General features: G+C 33.5%; 1 protein-coding gene and 1 non-coding gene across 2 annotated transcripts in view; one reads left to right on the top strand and one right to left on the bottom strand.

Moving 5' to 3' along the window:
- CFAP47 (cilia and flagella associated protein 47) overlaps positions 1 to 22,838 on the top strand; it is an 857,531-nt gene that overhangs the window by 652,646 nt on the left and 182,047 nt on the right. The window contains exon 56 of the mRNA XM_027875456.1: positions 2,576 to 2,668. Coding sequence (XP_027731257.1) covers positions 2,576 to 2,668 — 93 coding nt within the window. The remainder of the gene's footprint in view (positions 1 to 2,575; positions 2,669 to 22,838) is intronic.
- Positions 6,105 to 6,208, bottom strand: LOC114052889. Its single transcript, XR_003570321.1, has one exon. It is a non-coding gene; the product is annotated as a U6 spliceosomal RNA (small nuclear RNA).

Below are 22,838 nucleotides of genomic sequence, written 5' to 3'. Positions count from 1 at the left end.
AATAACTTTGAGGAAATTGGATACAAGATTGAAACATTCAAAGCTAATTCAAGATTTCTGAACATTTTAGTTAGCTTTTAACAGTACAATATTTCAACAGATTTCCTTTTGTCGTGGATATGACAGTTCCTGCCCACTCCCAAAGAATATGGGTCAAAACTTACCTCCCTCTGTGTAGTTCTTGGCCATATCTTCTTATAAATCATTCATAGTGGATGGGAGAGGTGGCTTCCTGTAGGTATTTTAAGATGCTGTGGGTACCAATGTAGTTCTAGCTGTTTAACCCAGGATGCTGTTCATAACTGTTACAAAGTAACTCCTTTAAATTTCAATTTCTCTGCATTGTCTTTATTCTTCAAGATTGACATAGTCTGAGATTATTCTCTTTTCTGTTTTTTTTTCACTGTCTAAATTCAACACACATATCAGTTATCTCACCTTTGTTCAAACAAATCACCACATACTGACGTAGAAATGAGTGGCTTTTTTTTTTTCACTAAAATTATACTATCAGGGATTTAATACAATATTCATATAAATTTGCACATCAGGATTTTAGAGATAATTTCTCTAAGTTTGGAAGGATTATTTAATGTAAAATAAACTGAAATGTATTGGTTGGTAAATATTTGTGGGTATTCATGGCTACAATGTAAATCACTAATTATTAAGGCAAAATAAAGTTAAAAACCCCAAAACAGTGTGGGTAACATAATCAGAATCACTTCTGTGATCCTGAAACAAAGCCTAGTGCTTTTAATTTCCTTTGTTGGAATTAGCTTATAATAACCTTATGCCTAAAAGGCCTTCTAAAAGTTTTGTAGAACATCTTCAGTACAGAATAAATATTATGTTAAGCATATTGTGATCTTTGCAAACTGCCAGTCAGAATGACAATATTTCAAAAAAGAAACTCACATTAATCAATCAAACCCATTATAAAATTGGAAAAACAGTCAGAAGTTTCCTTCAGGCTAAGTAATATCACAAGATTTTACAAAATAGTTAATTCCATTGATTGCAGTGTCTGGATTTAATAAAAATTGCTGTACTTCCATCTTCTCTAAAGGTAGGTTGGCATTTTATTGGAGAAGTGTTATACCTTTTCCTTTGTCCTCATTCTTTTACTTAAAAAAATTGGGAGAGAAAACTTAGATAACCAAAGTTGGAACTAAATCCTTCCATTCTGAATTCCACCAGAATATCAACTAAACATGGATATTCTTCAAGGAGCTGTGATTTCCTGGATCTGGATACTCTTTCCACCCATGCCAGTCCATCTCCTCTATGCCTTGTTGGATGACATTCATAAGTTGCTTACCATTCTCTTTACCCAATCCATCTGAGCACTACCTTTTAATGATGAGTTTTAACCAACTTATGTAGGCCAGTCTTGAGAAGAAAGACTCATATACTCAGAACTTTTTATCATTTTGGTAGGGCCAACATAGCTTTTCAGATTTTAAAATCATTTCCCTACCCCAATGACACACTAGAGTAGGAACATTTTTTAAGGTAAGCTGCATACCTGGTTGAAGGGTGTCTTAAACTGTATGTATGTGTGTATATACATACACATATATAACATAATATATGCATATTATATTGGTGTATGTATATATACACGTGTGTGTATGTTTATATCAGCTAGGTGGTGCGGTGGACAGAACACCAGACCTGGAATCAGGAAGACGAGTTCAAATCTAGCCTCAGACGCTTACTAGCTTTATGGCCCAGGGCAAGGCACTTAACCCTGTTTGTCTCAGTTTCCTCATCTGTAAAAATGGGTTGGAGAAAGAAATGGCAAACCACTCCAGTATCTTTGCCAAGAAAACTTAAATGGGCTCATGAAAAGTCAAATATGACTGAAATGACTGAACAACAATAATATACATGGATCTATCTATTTACGTATCTCCCTCTATCTCAATAGGAATAAAAGAAGAATCTTAGAGAGATACCTGCCAGAATTCATGTGTATAAAGTGACCTGATACATTAATCCCCAGAGAGATTGTACAATTCCTGATAGTAGGAATTAAAGATTCTATTTCCTTTGAATCTTCTCTTAGCACTTAGTGTATTAATTAATTCATAGCAGACTTTCAGTAAATGTTACTTTCATAAATGAACTGATAGTCACTCTCTCTCTCTGTTTCTCTTGGCAACAAAATCAATTTGTTTTTTTCTCACCTCTGAGATCTCTAAGGGGATTAAGACATTTATAACACATAAAAATAATAACATCAGATATAATAATAAAGAATAACCCATGCTTATTGTTAAATACATAAGTAATTATGAATGTGGCATCTAGATTGGAGTTAGAATACTGTGGATTATATATCTGTTAGTTGGATTTTTTTTAATATTGTAGGCTCTTTAACATATGAAAATTCTTTTAAAATTCTATTGAATTACATTTCCAAATATACTATAACAACAGTATCTGTACAATGTCTTCATTGGAAAAGGTTTTTAATCCCATTTAAATCTCCAGTAAATTTTCTTCCTTTAATGGTGACATTAAAGTATACAATAATTTTTCTTCTTCTTCTCCTTTTTTTAAAAATTAGGTAAATTCAGCAACCCTAAGCTTCCTGCCTCTTCTATGGATTTCAGTATGACTAAGTACACTGGTTTCAGTTTTACTCTTAAGCAAACACAAGGTATGTGACTTCCTGTTTGTACTCTGACACTCTGAACTGATACATTTCATAGACTTGGAAATATAAAATGTATGATGTCTTGCTAACTATATGAATGCAAAAGCTAATGTTTAAAAATTTTGACCTGTAAAACAAAATTCTGATAAGAGAAAGAAAAGCACAGAAATTTCAACTCTTGTTTATGACATCAGTAACACTCCATTTTCTATAGCGCAAAAGAGTGCCATACTTTGGGGCTTTTGAAATATTAAGCTTGGAAATACCTGAGAGAGGTTTTTGGGCATAGGAAGGCTAAGGTGAGAGGAAAGATTAGGAAAAGTTAGCCTCACTCTAAAAAAAGAAAAACAGTTCTAACTTTTAAGGCAGTTATATATTACAGATTGTATATAGTAGACTCCATATGCAGGAACTAGATATTATCAGACAATAATGCCCAGTAGCAGTTAAAATAGAAATTTGAGCCTTCAAAACAATTCAGTTGTTAATTTTAAAAAATTTAAGAAGCGTTCATACAATTGAGTTTATTTAAATCAATCAATAAACAAATATTTATTAAGAGTCTATTTGCAAGATATTATGGTTGGGGGAGAAAACATATAGATTTGTATCAGCATACTTATAAATATTATATATATATACATACACACACACATATATATATATATATAAATATATTTCTCTCTAATTTTTTTTTTACTTATTACCTTAAATAATGAGTTAATTCTAAGCTTTTTTCAGTAGAGGGAAAGTCTCTTTTACTAATTTTTTTTAATTATAAGAGTGATTATTTTAATTTAAATACATAAATTCATCACAGTTTTAATACCAGGAGTTTAAAGATTTTCTTTGAACTCAAGCAAAACCCATTTAAGACAGTTTCTGCAGAAAGGTCATAGAGACACTTGAATTTTATTTAGGGGAGTAATATAATTGTTATTGTAATTTTCAAAATATAATTTTTAACTTTAATACAAATAATCAGATTATTCATTTAGATGCTACACAAAATAAAGTCATTTTTGTCATTTGGATTTTAATTGTCCATGCCAAAGCTCTCCCTTTTAAGACATAATAATAGTGATTTCCATTTTAACCTTCTTATTTATGAGTTTTATTTTATTTTATAAATTTTATTTATGTTTTATATATAGTTATGTTACATAAAATATTAATATATATATATTTAAATACATATTACACATATAAACATTATATATTTATAAGTTTTATTTTATTTGCCTCTTATTTATATGTTTCCAACTTGTATCCTGTTGATTTTTTTTCATCTCTACTGTAGTTTGTACTGTTGCTAAGGAATAAAAAGTGCTCAACTTATCAATTCAGGGGAATTGTGCAATTTAGCATGCACTGCCTCTTAGAAAAGATGCAGAGAAATCAAAGCTGCAAAGGAGTTTCTTTGATGGGAGCAGCTGTTGTTCCTATTTTCACATTTGTGTGGCATTGTAAAAGAGTTAAGATCCTTTCCCAGCTGCTCTGATGAATTTAAACATTTAGGGCTACAGTGACTCCTCTTATGAGGGCTGCTGTGGTAAAATGGACAGACAACTGGTCTCAAGGCTGGAAAGACCAAGATTTAAGTCTTGCTTTCCACATACACTGGCTGTGTGATCCCAACCCAGTCATTTAAATTGTCCTTTCTGGGCAACAATCTAAGGTATAAATTGCAGAGAAAATGCTGTGCTATATAGGTAGATAGAATTTCCTCACCTGGAAGTCCCTATCCCAATAAATTGCACATCCAATCTTTGTTTTAAACCATAAAAATGGTAGAGGAATTTTGTTCCCCATGTTTTAAGTTACTGCTAGATTTGCTCTTCAACATTTAGGAGACATTATTAAAATACCCAACACTGATGTTTTAATTTGAACTTACCCATGTTGTTATTTTTGACTAAACCAAACCTTGCTTTAAGGTTTTATCTGAGGTAAAATTAGGTGCCGTGATATCCTAAACTAGACTGATTTGGAAAAGTCTCAAGACTGGTGCCCTTTAAGCACTGCAGAATGGTGCAACTTAGTGACAGCCTATATAATTTCAGTCAGCAAAAGGGAATCAGTCAGGGTGGGTGAGTCTTCTGGGTCAAAGGCATGCTGGAACCAGCTTCCACTGGTTTGCAGGTTGTTAAAATTTTTGTATGAACATTTATAGCTCAGAAATCAGCAAACATTATAAAACAGGACTTGATTTATTGTTTTATTGACTATCTATACTTAAGAAAGTGATACAGAAAATATTAATGATGAAAATAAAATCTTAAAGAGTGGTGTGCTTTTTTTTTTGTAAGATGACAGCCAATTGTTAAGCATTTACCAGGATGTCCCTGCTGGATATATCTTGAATATGAAAGTCATGTTCTATGTCAGCATTTTTGCTGTCAAAATCAGATAAGTCAGTCTTTCCTGGAGTGACAGTAGGACCTATCTGATTTTCTTAGTATCTTCAATATTTTCAAATGGTTCCATACTGTAATAAAAGCAATTGTTCACATGAATGATGAAAAGATAGTTAGAGCATATACTGTTCATGATACTGAGTTCTTTCCAAAGCTGCTTGGACAGATCCTTGGACAGAACCTAGATTCTCTGTATTGCTTTGCTACTTTGAGCACGTTGAACAACTTTGACTTTGAGCAACCCAGTTAATGTTGCTAGGACTCAATTTTCTCATTTATAAAATGAAGCATTTGGCCTAAATGAAGCACTGAGGGCAGGGACTGCTTTTGCTTCTTTTTGTAGCCCCAGCTTTTAGCACAATATCCAACACATAGAGGATGCTTAATAAATGTCTATTTATTGAATGACTGATCTTCAAGTTCTGAATCCTAGAATCTTATATATTCAGATCTCTTTCCATTTGCTTTCTAGAACTATTGAATATGAATGAGGAAAAAAAAAACTGTCCTAGACTTAAATCCCAGCTGCTAAAATTTGTTTGTTTGTTTGTTTGTTTTTAATTTCCATTTCAAGACACCAATCATTCCCTCATTTTTCTTTTAGGAAAAAAAAACATAATTCTACTTCCTTTAAAAGTTTAAAAGATAGTCAAATAGTTAATTTTGCTTCAAAATAATTCAGTAGAGCATGGTATTGTTTGTATATTTCCCATTTTGTGTCTTTCTAACAAATGTTTTGGCACATTATTTTGAAGATTTTCATAAATGTCATGACACATTGTTTTTAGCTCACTGGAGAATGTAGCCAGTCACTAAAAATATTGATTAATTGCACTATGGTAATGACTCCAAAGATCAGAAGAGTGAAAGGAGTAATTTGTAAGAGGTGATACAATAGTTAAATCGACAGGCAAAAAATTGGATACAGGGGGGTGAGGAGTAAGTGAAGAGTCAAGATGACATATGGGTGGTAACCCTGGGGCCTGGGAAGATGAGCTGCACTAATCAGTAATAGAAAGTTTTAAAATATGGAAGAGTTCACAACTTTGGGTGTTATCTTTACACAGGGGCTATGCTAATCTTGATCAATATCAGTCCAGTTCTATTATAAGCACTACTATCTTGGTTGGTTTCACATCCCTTTGCTTGAATATAATTTTAGGACCTCTGAGATCATGGGTTCTCTAAATTTGATATATTCATTTCTCCCCTTACCACACACACAAGTACCATTCTGCCCAAATTATGTACTAAGTAAATATTTGATTCATTTCAGTTCAATAGATATGTTGAATGAATAATTTTGAAGTAATGAAAATGGGCAGATGATTGTTGGATCTTTCATCTAGGGAAGACTTATCTAACTGAAAAGATACTGTCTCTTTAACCTGCCTTTCATGTAAGCTTGGGTTTTCATATTCTGAATAATCATGGAATGATCCTGACTCTCTTATCAATGCTTCTAGATGAAGAAAAAGAAGAAAATAATAAAACACCAAAACATTCTTAATAATCTCTGTTAATTACATAAACAAGAGCTTTTTGAAACATATAGTATTGATGTGTCATAGTTTCATGGGCCTCACCAGGTATTGGAAAGGTGATTATTCTATCCTGACCATTCCTCAACATTGAGCAGCAACTATTCCTTAAATGGATAGTGATGTGATAAATGTTATCTCCCCATCACTAAAAGATGAAAGGAAAATTTAATTTGTACCTTGAATATATTTTAGGAGGGTTTATTGAAGACTATGTGTCATTAAAGTATGTGAGCTACAGCCATCCAAAGCTTGAATGAATAGCAATCCCAGGGAGCATAAAACCTGTGAAGGCTCCTTTGGCTACTTTGAGATGCTTCCTTTGTATCTAAGGAGTTCCTGTTCTTCCACTAGCCTTCATCACATCAATAGAAATTAGAGTATTCAAGAAAGGGCTGAGCTATGATCTTCTAGCATCAATGAAAGACTAGATTGCTCTTGTTAATTAATAGAAAAAGTCCTGCTTCTGACATCACTTATCAGTAAAGACCTGCTTTTCAGGTGTTTGTAAAGATTCAATAGTGGTCATTGATCCAGTGTGTAGTAGAAGGGTTTCAATTTTTTTCCCTTTTTCCTCATGTCTTAAGCTTCAGTTCATCTTTCTGACAAAGTCCTCTTCTATGTTATTCCTCATATCTTAAAACTTTGTTTTTATGGATCTAACTTGTGCCTGGGTAAATGTGAGCAAGTTAAAATGTCTGTGATAATGTTCTACTTTCAATATAGCTGACCTGAGTTTTCTATCATAATCTGCTTTGATCTCTATTTTGTTGTTCGTTTGTTTCAGTCATGTCTGACTCTTTGTGATCCCATTTAATAAATGTTTATTGAAAATCAAAACAACTCTGAGGTACCACATCATACCTATCAGTTTGGTCAACATGACAAAACAAGAAAATGATAAATGTTGGAGACGATGTGGGATAATTGGAATGCTAATGCATGGTTGGTGGAGTTGTGAACTGATCCAACCATTTTGGAGAGCAATTTGGAAAACTATGCCCAAAGGGCTATAAAAATGTGCATACCCTTTGACCCAGCAATAGCACTTCTAAGGCTGTTTCTCAAAGAGATCATACAAATGGGAAAAGGACCCACATGTACAAAAATATTTATAGTAGCTCTTTTTGTGGTGTCAAAGAATTGGAAATTGAGGGGATGTCCATCAATTGGGGAATGGCTGAACAAGTTGTGATATATGAATATAATGGAATACTATTGTGCTATAAGAAATGATGAGCAGGAGGACTTCAGAAAAACCTGGAAACACTTGTATGGACTGATGCTGAGTGAAGTGAGCTGAGTGAAGTGAGAACCAGGAGAACTTTGTACACAGTAACAGCCATGTTGTGTGATGACTAACGTTAATAGACTTAGCCCTTCTCAGCAATGCAGGGATCTAAGACATCTCCAAAGGTCTCATGATGAAAAATGTTGTCCACATCCAAAGAAAGAACTATGGAGTTTGAATGCAGATTGAAGCATACTATTTGCTATTCTTTTTTTCTTCTGTTTTGTTTTGTTTCATCTTTCTGGTAGTTCCTCCTATTGGTTCTAATTCTTCTTTACAACATCACTAATGTGAAAATATGTTTAATAGGAATGTGTAGGTGTATATATATATATACATATACATATATACCCTATATCAGATTGTATGCTGTCTTGGAAGGGATGGGGTGAGGGAGGGAGGGAGGTGGAGAAAACTGAGAACTCAAAAGCTTATGGAAGTGATTGTTGATAAATCAAAATAAATTAATAAAATTCTAAAAAAGTTTATTGGCCTATTGTGTCTTTCTGAGAATAAACCAAAGTACTTTTAGATATCATCTTTGCCTTCAATTAAATTTGATCCCCAGGTTCAAGCTCAAAGGTCTCTATTTTCCTTTACACATAATAAAACATTTTACATCAGGTTCAAATACTATTTAGATGTAATTGAAGAAAGATTCCTTAACAATATCCACATTTGCATACATATACAATATGTATAACTATACATGCATGCATACATTTGTATGTAAATATACATATTTATACACATATACATATATACATATATGTGTATGTATGTATGTGTATATATATATATATATATATATAGTGTTCCAAAAATCTTACTGCAATTTTAAGCTCTTAAAGCCATGATACTATTTTCATGATGCTATTCATATAAATCAAGGGTTTAATTAAATGCTTTGGTTCAATCCTCTTTATCCTGGAGGCCATACTTCTTTTATTTAGGAAATATGATAATTGATTAAAAGGCAAGCAGAATCATCATGAACTTAAACTATGTCAATGAAAAAAAAAGCCACATTGCATATCAATTGTGCGTGGCATTATTGTATTTACAGTAGCTTATAAAGAGAGAATAGTTTTCCACATGGCCATCAAATACTTCAGTGTTCTCCTTATACTTGATCATTTTTATATATTTGTAGTATGTGAACAAGTCATGAGTGGGATTGATCTGCAGGCTTTGTGATAATCATTAAAGGCATTTTAGATGTTGCAGTGCTTTTGAAAGATTTGTTTAATAATTATCAAATCAATAATAGTTTACTCTTTACAAACCTAGAACTTTTGGACTCAGCATTTTTCTAACTTGAAAAATATATTGATTACTTATAAGGGTTTGTAGATTATTTGTGTGTGTGCATGTGTGTGTTACAAGCAAGCTGTGAATGACTTATATAAAATACGTATATATTTCTTTGGACTATATTTGGAGTGATTTCTCAAGTTCTTAGATTTTGGTAATAAATATATTATCCTTTCTATTAAAAATGATATGATTTGACTTAAAACATGAGAGGAGACTGGTAAGTGTCTTGGAGTACCTTTGTGAAGAATTAGAGCCAATAAGTATAGCATTTCCCAAGCTCTGTCATTTTCTAGTTTTGAAATTAAGCTACTAGAAATATTTTTTATCTTGATTAATGTTGTTTTTATAGCACATTACCCATAAAATACTTATAAGTGGTAAGAAATGCAATTTGTAAGAGGTGGATGACCACAAGCAACCTTGTAAAAAATTCCCTATTCTTGTGCCTGCCCCTTTATCCTTACTCCCTCTCCATTTTTATTTTGTCATTGTCTAAAATCTCAATAATATACATAATAGATTCATAGTACATAATCCTAATTGTCCAGAACATGTAGAGAAATCAGTTATTAATTTTTGGTATCTCTTATGGTTATTGGTTAAGAAAGCCAATTTTTAACTTTTTTGGGGGGGAAGCCCTTAGATTCTTATCAATGAAGCTTTTATTTAATTTATCATGTATATGAGATCTTGTTGAACAGGAGAAGGAGAAAGTGCTATATTGCCTTCAGGAAACAAAAAAGCTCCTTTTATGACCCCAAAATTCCCATGGCAGCAAAAGCCTATGTCTTTAACAGCACTGTGTTGCTGTATGGCAGTCAGGTATGGTGTTGAGCATTCTCTAAACAAATATAAGTGAGTATCATTCAAAGGGCAATAGAGAGGTGCATGGATAATGTGAAAAAGATGAATCGTATAACCAGTGAGGAACTTTGAAGAACAAGAACAGAAGATGTCATTGAGGAAGTTTAAAATAAAAAGAAAAAAGAAAAAGAAAAAGAAAAAGAAAAGAAAAGAGACAGGATTTAAACTAAGGTCCCTGACTCTAGGACTATCATGTCACGTGACATGGTGAAAAGGCAGATTATTCCATTGGTACCCTCATAGTATCAGAGATAATATAGATATCCTGTAACACATTGTGTGTATCCTCTGTGGTTACCTTATGGGAGAATAAGGATAAAATTTCCAGATGATGGGTGTGTCTGGATGGTTTCCTGTCTGCGTTGTTGGAGGAGGTTCCACTTTTTAATATCATAGATAAAGTTGAGTATTTGAGCATGATATCTTGTGGCATTAAAACAAAAAAACACATGCCGTAATCTACTTTGATTTCCAACATAATAATAAACTATTTTTTTTTTAGTTTAGCAGAGCTCCTATTACTTTTGATATAAAACTAAATAAGACTACTTCAACTTTGGAAACTCCAGTTATTATAAACAATTTTAATATGTCCAATTTACTATGGTTATACTTTTTGATAACATTTGCTGTACTTTGTTAAATGCGATTTTGGGTTCAGAATTTCTGTGGACTGCGGATGTGGATTCAGGGATTATATTGAGATGGATTTATGGATTAATTTCTAGGTCAGTGGTTCTCAACCTTTTTGATCTTAGCACCCCTTTACTCTCTTAAAAACTATTGAGGAGACCCCCAAAGAGTTTACATAGTTTATATCAATTGATATGTACCGTATTTGAAATTAAAACTGATAAATTTATGTTTATTTAGTCATTCATTTGAAAATAACTTATATACCCATTACGTGTTAACACAAAAATGTTTATGAAAAGTAACTATACTTTCCAAAAAAAAATAATTTAATGATGAGTATCATTGTTTTCATATTTTTGCAAAGTGTTTTAATGTCTGGCATAATAGAAGAGAGCTGGAGTTTCCTATATGCTTCCTCATGCAATCTGTTGAGGCATGTTGTTTTGGTTGAAAAATATAAAGAAATATAGCCTTGCATAAATATTATGTTGGAAAAGAAAGGAGCATTTTAATAGTTAAACAATGTCATAGGATTATTATAAAAATAGCTTTTACCTTGTGGATCCCCTGAAAGGGTTTTGAGTTGAGTCTATGGATCAGTAAAGTTCTCTTTGTAGTTTTGTTGTTGTTGTGGGTTCATTGTAAAAGACTAGTGGAAAATATTCTTTGCTGAATTCCAGTGCTACTAACTGAATTCGTGGAAAAAATACAATTCTGATTTTCTTTTTTTTAGCTCAAGGTCACATATGTAGTTGGTGGCAGAGACAGGATTTAAACTAAGGTCTCTGACTCTAGGACTATCATTCTTTCTACTATATTGCATTGCTTTCCAGAAGTAAACAATCAAACTATTACTTTATAGTATTGAAAGGTATAAGCCAGTATCCTTTTGATACCTTATCAGATGATATTAGGTATAATGTGTCTGCCTTCTTAAGCATAACCAGTCCAGTGTTACTCTTGTTTAGGATGCCTTACCCTGCGTGCCAGACCCTTCCAATTATAGACTATAAGAAGTGATGTTTTAACACCAGCGCTTTCTTAGTTCAGGTTTGATATTGAGATGAAATGAGGCAATTTTGAGTCATTGATCATTTAACATTAAGAGGTTTAGTTTGCCCTAACACAGAAAAAAATATACAATAAGAATATAGTGGCACTTATCTTTTTTGGATATGTCCCTCCCTGGTCTTCATATAAAATGTGTCTGGTCAGCAGGGCAGAGTAAGGGTATTTTTGCCCATGAAGTCCAAGGGGCCCAGATTATACGTGGCTGGGACTTTTTATACTCTTAGATGACCAGAAAGCTGCAAAAGGAAAGGGGGAACCAATTAGGCCCTTGTGATGATACCTTTGTTGGTAGCTTTGTTCTTTCTTAATGAAAATCTTCTCTTGGTGAAAAAGTTGTGGGTGGGAAAAAAGAAGCTGTGTCAAGAAAATGTTGGTTCTGTGATACAGATGTTATAAATTTGTTCTAGAGAAAAAGATGCTCCAAAAGATGCAATAAAATCAATCAATCAACAAACATTTATTTTACACATTCTATGTACTAGGCACTATGTCAGGCCCTGGGAAGACAAAGATAACATGAAACATGGCAGGAATGCCTTCAGGATGTTGATTGTTTTGTTTTACTTGTTTGTTTGTTTGTTTGTTTGTTTTTTAGGGAAAACAACCTGTAGATATAAAAGTATAAGCAAGATATGCGTTGAGGCAGTTCCCATTTCATGGAAACTCTTTTGTCAGTTTTAGCTTTAATAAGTCAGGGTTGTTTCTCCCTGTTAGAAGTCCAGAGCAAACTAGACTTCTACTCTATATAAGTATATTGCCAACTAATAATCTTTTCTTGGAGACCATTATTTTCCTTATGACTTATTAGCAAAAGAACAAGCTAAGGTGCTTTTACAAAAGGAATATTATAATCATAGTCCATAATAATATTATCAATACAATCTTAAAGATTGAACCTTCCTTCCCTGAAGAGTGATTGGACTTCTATCTTTCCTCTTTCCTCCTCAAAGATAAGGTTACTGTTAATCAAGAAGGATCTTTATTTCACAAGAATTATTATATTTTATATCAATATTAAGTACTTCTAAAAAGCTTAAAGAAAGAAATGGTCTCATTTAAAAAGAGAATTAAGCCATATCACTTAACTTCTTTTATAGCTTTATTATCCTTATTTAATCATTTTGGTCTTCTGTCAAGATGATATGTTTTAGGAGAACAGTCTAAGACTCTCTACATGTTGTTTCTCATAAAGATAAATTGATAGCTAAGATGTTCTACTACATGAGAACTTTTGGTTCTAAATCAATGTCATACTAGCCAGAAAATTTACAATATTTTTTCCTTCTCCACAAAGTCTATTTTGTAGGAGGTTATTATTCTTGATATTTTCACTATTAACTTTCTTTTTAAATTTTTTAATTTATTTACATTTTTATTTTCAGTTCCATATTCTCTCCTCCACCATCCACCACCTATTAAAAAGGCAGGAAATACACTATCCATAAAACATATTAAGTTATGGGAAAAAAAATCCACACTAGCGATGTTATAAAAAAGAAAAAGAAGCAAGAAAAATAGAGAGGAAAAAATATGTTTCAATATACACTCACAATCTATAAATTCTTTATCTGGAGGTAGATGATATTTTTCATCAGGAGACCATAGGAATTGTCATGGATTACTTTATTGATCAGACTTGATTGATTAATCATAGCTTGATGAGACACTATATTGATCAGATTGCTAAATCTTTCACAGTTGATTATCATTACAATATTGCTTTTACTGTGAACCTTGTTCTGCTTCTGCTTACCCCATTTTGTGTCAGTTCATATAAGTCTTACTAGTTTTTTTAATCATATTCTTCAATGTTTCTTACTGCATAATAGTATTCCATCACAATCATATACCAAAACTTGTCTAGCCATTCTCCAACTGATGGGGATCCACTCAGTTTCAAATTATTTGCCACCACGAAAAGAGCTTGTATAAATATTTTTATACATATATGTCCTTTTCATTTTTCTTTGGTTTCTTTGAGCTATATACCTACTAGCAGGATTGCTGGCTCAAAGGGTATGTTCAGTTTTATAATCCCTTGGACAAAGTTTCAAACTGTACTCCAGAAAAGTTGGACCAATTCACAGCTCCACCAACAGTGCATTAGTTTACTTATTTCCCCACATCCCCTCCAGCATTTGTCATTTTTCTTTTCTGTCATCTTAGTCCATCTGCTTCAGAGTTCCTTTAATTTGCATTTCCCTAATTGTTACAGATTTAAAACATTTTTTCATATGACTACTGATAACTTTGATTTCTTCTTAAAACTGAAAACTGGCTGTTCATATCCTTTGACCATTTATCAATTGGGGAATGGTTATTATTTTTTATTAATTTGGCTCAGTTCTCAATATATTTGAGAAATGAGACCTTTATCAGAGAAAAAATTTCACCCAGTTTCTGCCTGTCCTTCTAATTTTGCCTGCATTGGTTATTTTTTGGCAAAAAAACCTTTTTAATTTCATATAATCAAAATTACCCATTTACCTCCCATGAACCTCTCTGTCTTTTACATCATCATAGCCTCTTCTCCTGTCCATAGTTCTGACAGGTGATTTCTTCAATGCTCCCCTAATTTACTTATTCTGTCACCTTTTAGAATAAACCATGTACCCATTTTGCCCTCAACTTGGTGTATAGTATGAGGTATTGGCCTATGCCTCCTTTCTACCACTTTACCTTACAGTTTTCTCAGCAATTTTTGTCAAATAGTGAATTCTTGCCCTACTAGCTAGAATCTTTGGGTTTATCAGATACTACCTTACTATGCTCATTTGCTTTGGTATATTGTATACCTAAGCTATTACATCAGTCAGCTGATCTATTTTTTATCCCGTATCAAATTACTTTGGTGATTATGACTTCATAATATAGTTTGGGCTCTGGGAGAGCTCCCTCTCTCCCACTCTTCCTTTATATTTATTTTCATTGATTTCCTTAATATCCTTGATTTTTTTGTTCTTATAGATGAATTTTATTATTTTTTTCTATTTCTATAAGATAATTCTTTGGTGATTTGATAGGTGTAGCACGAAATGATAAAATTAATATACATAGTATTCTCATTTTATTATATTGTCTTGGCCTATCCATGAACAATTAGTATTTTTCCATTTGTTTATATTGCTATTTGGGTGGAGAGTACTCTGAGATTGTGTTCATATAGTTCCTGAGTATGACTCAGCAGGTAAATTCCCAAGTATTTCATACTGTCTGCAGTTATTTTAAATGGATTTTTTCTTTCTATCTCTTCTTGTTGTGTTTTATTAGTAACATCTACAAATGCTGATGATATGTATGGGTTTATTTTATATCCTACAACTTTGCTGAAGTTATTAATTGTTTTGAGTAATTTTTAGTTGATTCTCCAAGTATACAATAATATTATCTGCAAAAAAGAATTGTTTTGTTTTGTTTCCTTGTACTTATGCTTATTCCTTCAATTTTTTTTCTTGTCTTATTGCTACAGCTAGCATTTCTAATACAATATTGAATAATAATGGTGATAATGGAATCCTTGGTTCATGCCTGAACTTTTGAGTTTGTGTCTTGAGCTGCCAGCAAACTTTTAATGGTCAGATTTCTTTTTGTTGTTGTTTGCTCATTTTTTCCCAGCCTATTTCTTTACTTCAGACTTTGTGTTAGAGTTGGGATTTGTTCACTTCTGGGCAGGGTGGGGGAGGGTGGGAAACCTGATCTTCTGTAGTTCAGGCTGGGAGCCTCTAGGTTTTCGATGCTTTCAAGTTTGTGTGATGGAGTATGGGATGAGGCAGGGTGGTCTCGTTACTGCTTGCCACCTTGGACTGCACTCTGATTCTTACCCAGGTAGGTCCCCTGCTCCCTTATGACTGCAGCTCCTTCTCTCTACCTTGGAACTGTAACTGGACCTGGAGAGCTATCAAGTGAACAAATAGCATCTAATTCTGACCAGGGCCGCCACAGGAGGCCCTTGGAATCTCTTTCTGACCAGGTGTTCAGTCCCCTTACATTGGTCATTCCTGGTGCCATCTGTTGCTGCTACAGCTGCTGCCTCTGAGGCCAAGAGCCTATGCTGCTTCTACTGCACCCTGTGTTCTGTGCTTCCAGCCAGCTCCCATACCAGTGTCTGTAGACCTCGCTTTCAAAGAAAAAAAATAAAACAACCCGAAATATTAAATGCACCCTTTTAAGAACAAGTCATAGAAATCACTAATAATTTAATTAAAGATAGTTACAAAAATGAGACAAAACACCAAAATTTGTGGGTTGAACTCAAAGCAGTACTTAGGGCAAAGTTTATATCTCTAAACATTTATATCAATAAAATAGAGAGAGCAGTTCAACAAATTGGGAATTTAATTTAAAAAAACTAGAAAAACAACAAATTAAAAATGTCTAGTTAAATACCAAAATAGATGTCCTGAAGATCAAAGGAGATATTAATAAAATTGAAAGTAAAAATTGAATTAATAAATAAAATTAGGAGCTGGTTTTATAGGAAAAAAACATAATCCACTGACTAATTTGATTAAAAAAGAAAACCAAATTGCTAGTACCAGAAATGAAAAGCATGAATGTACAATCAATGAAGATGAAGTTATAGCAATTATCAAGAGCTATTTTATATATCTATATACTATACCCCCCCCAAAAATAACAAAACCTGACAACCTAAATGAAATGGAGGAATATTTACAAAGATATAAATTGACAAGATTAAAAGAATAAAACGTAAAATACTTAAAAAAATCCTACCTTAAAAAAAAAAAGAAATTGAACAAGACAAAAATGAGCTCCCAAAAGGGGGAAAAAACAACTCAGGACCAGATGGATTTATCTCTAACTATTTGTTAGATCACGTTTAAAGTAAGCAGGATGCAAGCACCCCATTTTACCTCTTCAGAAACAGAACCTTTAAATTGCTCCTTATGGGAAAGGATTAATTAAACTGAAAACATATAAAAACTACTTGGCTGCTTTAATTATTTTCTCTTGATATTTTATTTTATACTATTGTATAAATAGGATCAGCCCATTCTTCAAAATTCTTCATGGAAATTCTGTAAGTATTCATTGAAACATTGTTTGTCCTTTGTTCTTAAAGAGGACCATGACATCAGGGAAGTGATGCCATGACATGCAAGTGAATTGGATTTAAGTGAGGGAGGGCTGTGCAAAGTCATCAGCCTCACTTTCTCCTCCAGAGCCATCTGGGCCCAGTGGCCAGATATAGATCAAGACAACTAGAGATGGCCCTGGATGCAGTGGGAGACCTTGGCCTTTTCAAGCTAAGGTCTTTAAGAGGTCTCAGTTTGACTGAGGCAAAGCACCGTCAGTGATTAAGGCTTAATAAGAATTGAGGCAGAGAATGGTCTCTTTACCTAGTCAAAAATTCAAAATGGGATATGGGATGGGAAGACCCTCAGGCTTCTGGCCAAAACAGAAACAATTGCTGTTTACATTCATTCTGAGCCACTCAGGGCCAAACAAAGATCAAGTAGAGCTTTATCTGGGACCTGTAGTTGGCCAGTCGAGGAGAGCCAGAGTGATTTGGAGTTAAAGCTAGTCTTTAAGAAAAAAAACAAAAGTTTCAAAGATTAAAATTTACATTCCCTTTGGGCTGAGCACCCAGAGGTAAGGGTGTGACATCATTTTAGTTATATGAGGAAACTTAGCCCCTGTATTTAATTTGTGGTCATTAAACATATTCACAAAATCAGTGAACTTCTTTTTCTGGGTTGATGATCATTCTTGACAAAAATTTAAACCAATATTTTGAAGAAAAAGCTTATTCTATTTTTTTGTTTCTGATCTCTAAGGTCCCTCCTAGATAGAAAATTAAGTTTTTCCCTAAGATTTATGATAATGCATAATAGGTTATACAGCTTTTAGTAATTGAACTGTGGCTATTATAGGTACTTAAATGATAACGACTTCATATAATATTAAAATTATGATTAACAATTAATATTCTGTGTATGCACTGACAACACATCGTGAGTTTAGGGATCTCTTGCTCCGTGTTGCTGACCAAACCCAGTTCTAAGACCTGCTCCTTCAGCTCTGACTTTCTCTTCTTTTTTGCTCTCCCTAAACCCCTCATCCCCCAGGGTAGATGACTTGAGACTTGGGTTCATCTTTATTAAAAGGGAGATTAACCACCTTCTGGCTTTGGAGACAGTAGGGAGCTATAAGATGTCAGAGGCTTGTTTACATCTAATTAAGGTTTTTTCTTCTGATTAAAAAAAATAAAGAATACTGAAAAAGGCAGTACAGTTATCTCTTCCATACTGTGACTTTCCAGGTTGGCATAAGAAAGTAGATGAGAATTTGGGGGGGAGGGGAAAATTTTGCCAAAGCTGCAGATGATAGGAGAAGGCCAGCAGACAACACAGAGCCTATGACCAAATACTTAACCCAAATTTTGCAAACACCCCATAGAAAATCAGAAAAAAATTCAGACTTCTTCTCTAGCAAGAAGGAAGGGCCAAAAATTTTTACACAGATTTTCCAAATCGTGGGGCACCATGTCCCTAACCCTCACAACGTGGAAGGGATAACTGTACATTTAGATGGGGATGGAGAACAAAAAGAAGGCAGCTGTCCTAAATATTTCACGTTTTGAACAATTACTCCTGGATTTGTTTAATTAAGGAACCTCTAGAATTTGTACCCCGTGAAACAGGAAGGTATTCTATATAATTTCAGTAAATTCAGTATAGCTATGTAGGAGAATATTGCCATAGACAAGAACTTCATATAATGTTTTAAGTTATACAAACCACTTTTATAACCACAACCCTATGAAGCAGATATTTTAAGTACTAGCATCCACATTTTACAGAGGTTTTGGCATGATATAACTAGCCTGCAGTCATGCTGCTAGTAAGTCTCTAAGAAAAAACTTGAACCTTGGTCTGATATTTTAGGAGCTATTTGAAGGAGGTATTAAAGGGGAGAAAAGATAAAATTAGGAATACCCAAATAACCCCAAACCAAGCCTCTAAAAATCCCTTTAAAGTAATTTGAAATAATACAGTTTTATTGCAAATGATACAAAATGTCATAAATTTACTTTATATACTTGTTGTTCAAAGGACTCTAATATTTGTGAGTATATATACATATACGTATATATGTCACATAAAAATAAATAATACATCTATCCTAAAACTACTATGCTAGCTATGATAAAGATTACATAAGCATTTGTTTACAATTATTTAGTGTATCTATTTCACTAGTTGCATTGGGATGATCCTTTATAGGAAAAATGGACAAAAATCACTCAGGATGAAAAGGCATGAGGGGGTCCAAACATATCAGTGTGTCTATTGGATTCTTAAAGACCATCTCATTAGAACATTGCCTCTAACATGTTATACTGTGCTGAGAGGTTTAGAGTCTGCTTTCCAGTGACTAGTTCAGTTTACTATAGGAAGCCTCATCATTAGCAGGCTGGCTATTTAATGATAAATTTTTTCATAATGGCAACCAAAATATTATTACCAGTACTCAGATACACAAATGAATCTGTGCTCTCTTTGATAAAAAAAAAATAAAACAAAAAAAAAAACAGGCCATGAACTATCTATTCCCACCCACTTTATGTTACTTTTTTCCATGATCTTCAACAAGTTCTCCACCAAGTGTCCACCCAGCATGATGGAGTACTTTTTACTTCCTCTTCACATCATGAGGATACCTATGGAGTACATGGGCTACCCTGCCACACTATCAGTGCTTTTTTTTTTTGCCTAGATATTCCTTTGTACTGCAGCCTATTCATACCCATTAGGGACATGTCCCTTCTTTGGGTGATTTTCAATTTTAATTTTTTTGGAAACTGCAGGCCTCTATGACTCATGGTCGTAAAATGACACGGAAAGAATATTGATATTTTAAAACTGGACACTTGTTTCACAAATGAGTTTGAGGTCATTAAAAACAAAACAAACAAAAATACTTTGTAATTTCTTTTTTTAAATTTTTTATTAATTTATCTTGATTTATCAACAATTACTTCCATAAGCTTTTTAGTTTTGAATTTTTCTCCTCCTCCCTCCCCCAACCTTTGTAATTTCTGAAAGGACAATCCAGCCTATCGTATTGTGTCTATTTAAATCTGGGCCCAACTCATTTTCCATTTGTAATACAATGGATAAGCTCTGTTGGATCCAACTTCATGTTATAATCTGAACACTAGGCATTTTTCACTCATTTGGCCAAAGTTAGGTCAAAGTTAGGTTAGGTCATTTACTTTTGAGTGATTATGTATCTCATCCAGGAGCCTCTGCAATGCTTCAGTTCTTTATTCAGTCAGCATAAAATCATCTAGAACCAGGAAAATCAGAAGGAAATCTCTAACTTTAACTGCTGCATACATTTTAGGACAAGCCTTTGGTGACATATGCTTCCTGTTTTTAAGATTTGTCTAATATTTATTCTCATAGGTCATCAAACAATGAGTTGGTCTAAGAAGGAAAAAGGAAGAATAGAATGGGCTGTATTGCCTCTTTGGCAATTACAAACATTTTTTGATGTTTTCAATGACGAAAATCAATTCAAAGATAAAAAAGAATTGAAATCAAGTGAGGAAATGTGTGCAATGAAGACAACACCAACAGGCCTTGTTTAAATTTTAGTGACGCTAGTAATTGGGAAATAGAAGGAGTAAAGGGCATTGACATTAACTACAATAATTTCACACAGAACTTTAAACATTAAAAATAAGGAGAAGAGTAAAAGAATCTAGAATTGACTTACTCAGCAAACACAACTAATTTGACAAGGCAAAGAAAGGTAGCAACCAAAGGCAACACCAACTTATAATGTAAACTCATTTGTCAAACTATTAAAAGAAATACTGGCAGAAGATTATGAACAGCATCATCTCATAAAATAGAGAAAAAATGGGGGAAAACCAATATAAAAAAAGAGAAAAAAAAACTAGGCAAGAGACTCTCCAAAGCAAAGACTTTTAAGGACATGTAATTATGAAACTGGAGGGACAACCAATAGACAAAAAAATTAAAAAGACCTGAATTTTTTTTAATGACAAATCCTTTTCACCAATAAAGAGAACAGACACTACTACATTTGGACTTTAACATCACATTCCTATTAATAATAACTACTAATAATTTTAAATACTAGTAATTATGAGTAACTACTCTTTAATTCAACCAATTCTGAATCCATGTAATTGTATTAACATGGAGATTTATGATAGTAAATAACCAATATGTATAATCACAAATATAGATTTGTGGCAATAAATAACCCATAAAGAGAATGAAAACTACTACATTTGGACTTTAATATTACAATTAGGGGTGTATGAAGTTCAGGGAGGACTAGCCCCTCCTCTGTGAGAGCTTGCTGAGCCCCTGAGCCCCTTTCAGGGCTGCTCATCCACCCTTGGTGTCTTCCTTCACCTACTTCTCACCTGTGGCTCTAAGAAACTATAGCACGCAGAGTAGCCACACCTCAGTAAACCATCTTGGCAGACTGGCTAAACCAGATTTAGGATAACCAGTTAGCTTCAAACCTGACAGTGAGTTAGGAGATGTCTATCCCAAGCACGTGAAGACTTTCTCTGGTGGAATGGGTAGATGAGAACATTTTTTCCCCCCAGTGGCCATGAAGGTGGCTAAACCTGGTGCTGTGGAACTTTTAGAGCTTGGTTAGGTATCAAAGATGCCAAGGTCATCCACTTCATTCCTGGCTATTGCCAGTTGTCCTGATTTTTGTCTTGTCACTGGGCTTTGATGACTCAGGAAGAAAGAATAAGAATTTGCACAACTCTGCCTCACTTAAATCCAATTAATGCATAAGTCAAGATATCACCTGTGATGTCATTGATCCTCTTTGAAAACGAAGGACAAACAACATCATAGTCCCCAAAGTACTTATAGAGGAGGTAGAAAAAGTGATGGAAAAAAAGACAAAAAGATGAGAAAAGTATCTAGTATAACATAATGTATACAAAGCAAGTCCATGCTAGAGACAAGGGCATTAAGAAGTTACTTCTCCAGGTATCTGGAAGAGGGAAATATACTGAAAGCATGAAGAAAAAAGTATTCCACATTATTATTAACCCCAAAAGTGACAAAATGAGTAAGTAGTCAAGAAGCTCTTAATTCAGATCTTGCCTCAGACACTAGCCCTGTGCTCCTGGGTAAAATACTTAATCTCCTTGTCTAATTTTCCTTATCTGTAAAATGGGATGATGATGTCCATCTTATCAATATCCCTCTTAAGGCATTGTGCCCAAAACTGCATATAATGCTACAGATGTGGTCTGAAGAATGTAGAGTATAATGGGATATTCATTATTCCTGTGAGATAAGCCTGTCTTTATGTGGCCCAAAATTACACGAATGCTTTTGACTGCCACATAACATTGTTGAGTCATATTGAGCTTGCCATCCACTAAACCTAATCGTCCTCAGACCTCCCCCACCTCTAAACTAAACAGTTGTCTGATCATGTTTCTCTTATGTTGTACTTGTGAATTTTTTTTAACACAAGTATATGGCTTAACATATATTCCTGTTGAATTTTATCTTAAAAGATTCTTTTAGCCTGTTGAGATATTTTTGGATCATGACTCTGTTATGTATTATGTTAGTTATCCATCCCAGAATTTGTGTCACCCCCAAATGTTATAAGCTGCCGTCTATCCAAGTATTTAATAAAAATGCTAAATAGTAAAGAGCCAAGTATAAATGAAGTACTCTACTAAAGACCTCCTGCCAAACTGACATTGAATTCTTAATAACTGTTCTTCAATTCAACTGATTATGAATCCATATAATTATATTAGTATGTAGAGATCTAGCAGAGTTCTTCTCCTATCAGAAGAGTTAAGGTACATATAACACCACATGTAATCCCTGCTGTATTGTCTGCTACAGGAATAATATGAATTCAATGAAGCTACAGAAAATGAACTTGCATTCTAGTGAACCTCATAAAGGAATTATTTTATATACCTGTGCAATGCTATATAGAAATATGTATGTATGTATGCAAATATATATATATATATATAT

The sequence above is a fragment of the Vombatus ursinus genome, unplaced genomic scaffold (assembly GCF_900497805.2).
Source record: "Vombatus ursinus unplaced genomic scaffold, bare-nosed wombat genome assembly UNPS02014809.1, whole genome shotgun sequence".
In the NCBI taxonomy this organism is placed as follows: Eukaryota; Metazoa; Chordata; class Mammalia; order Diprotodontia; family Vombatidae; genus Vombatus; species Vombatus ursinus.
The sequence above is the reverse complement of the archived record's forward strand: the minus strand, read 5'-3'. Positions and strand labels throughout refer to the sequence as shown.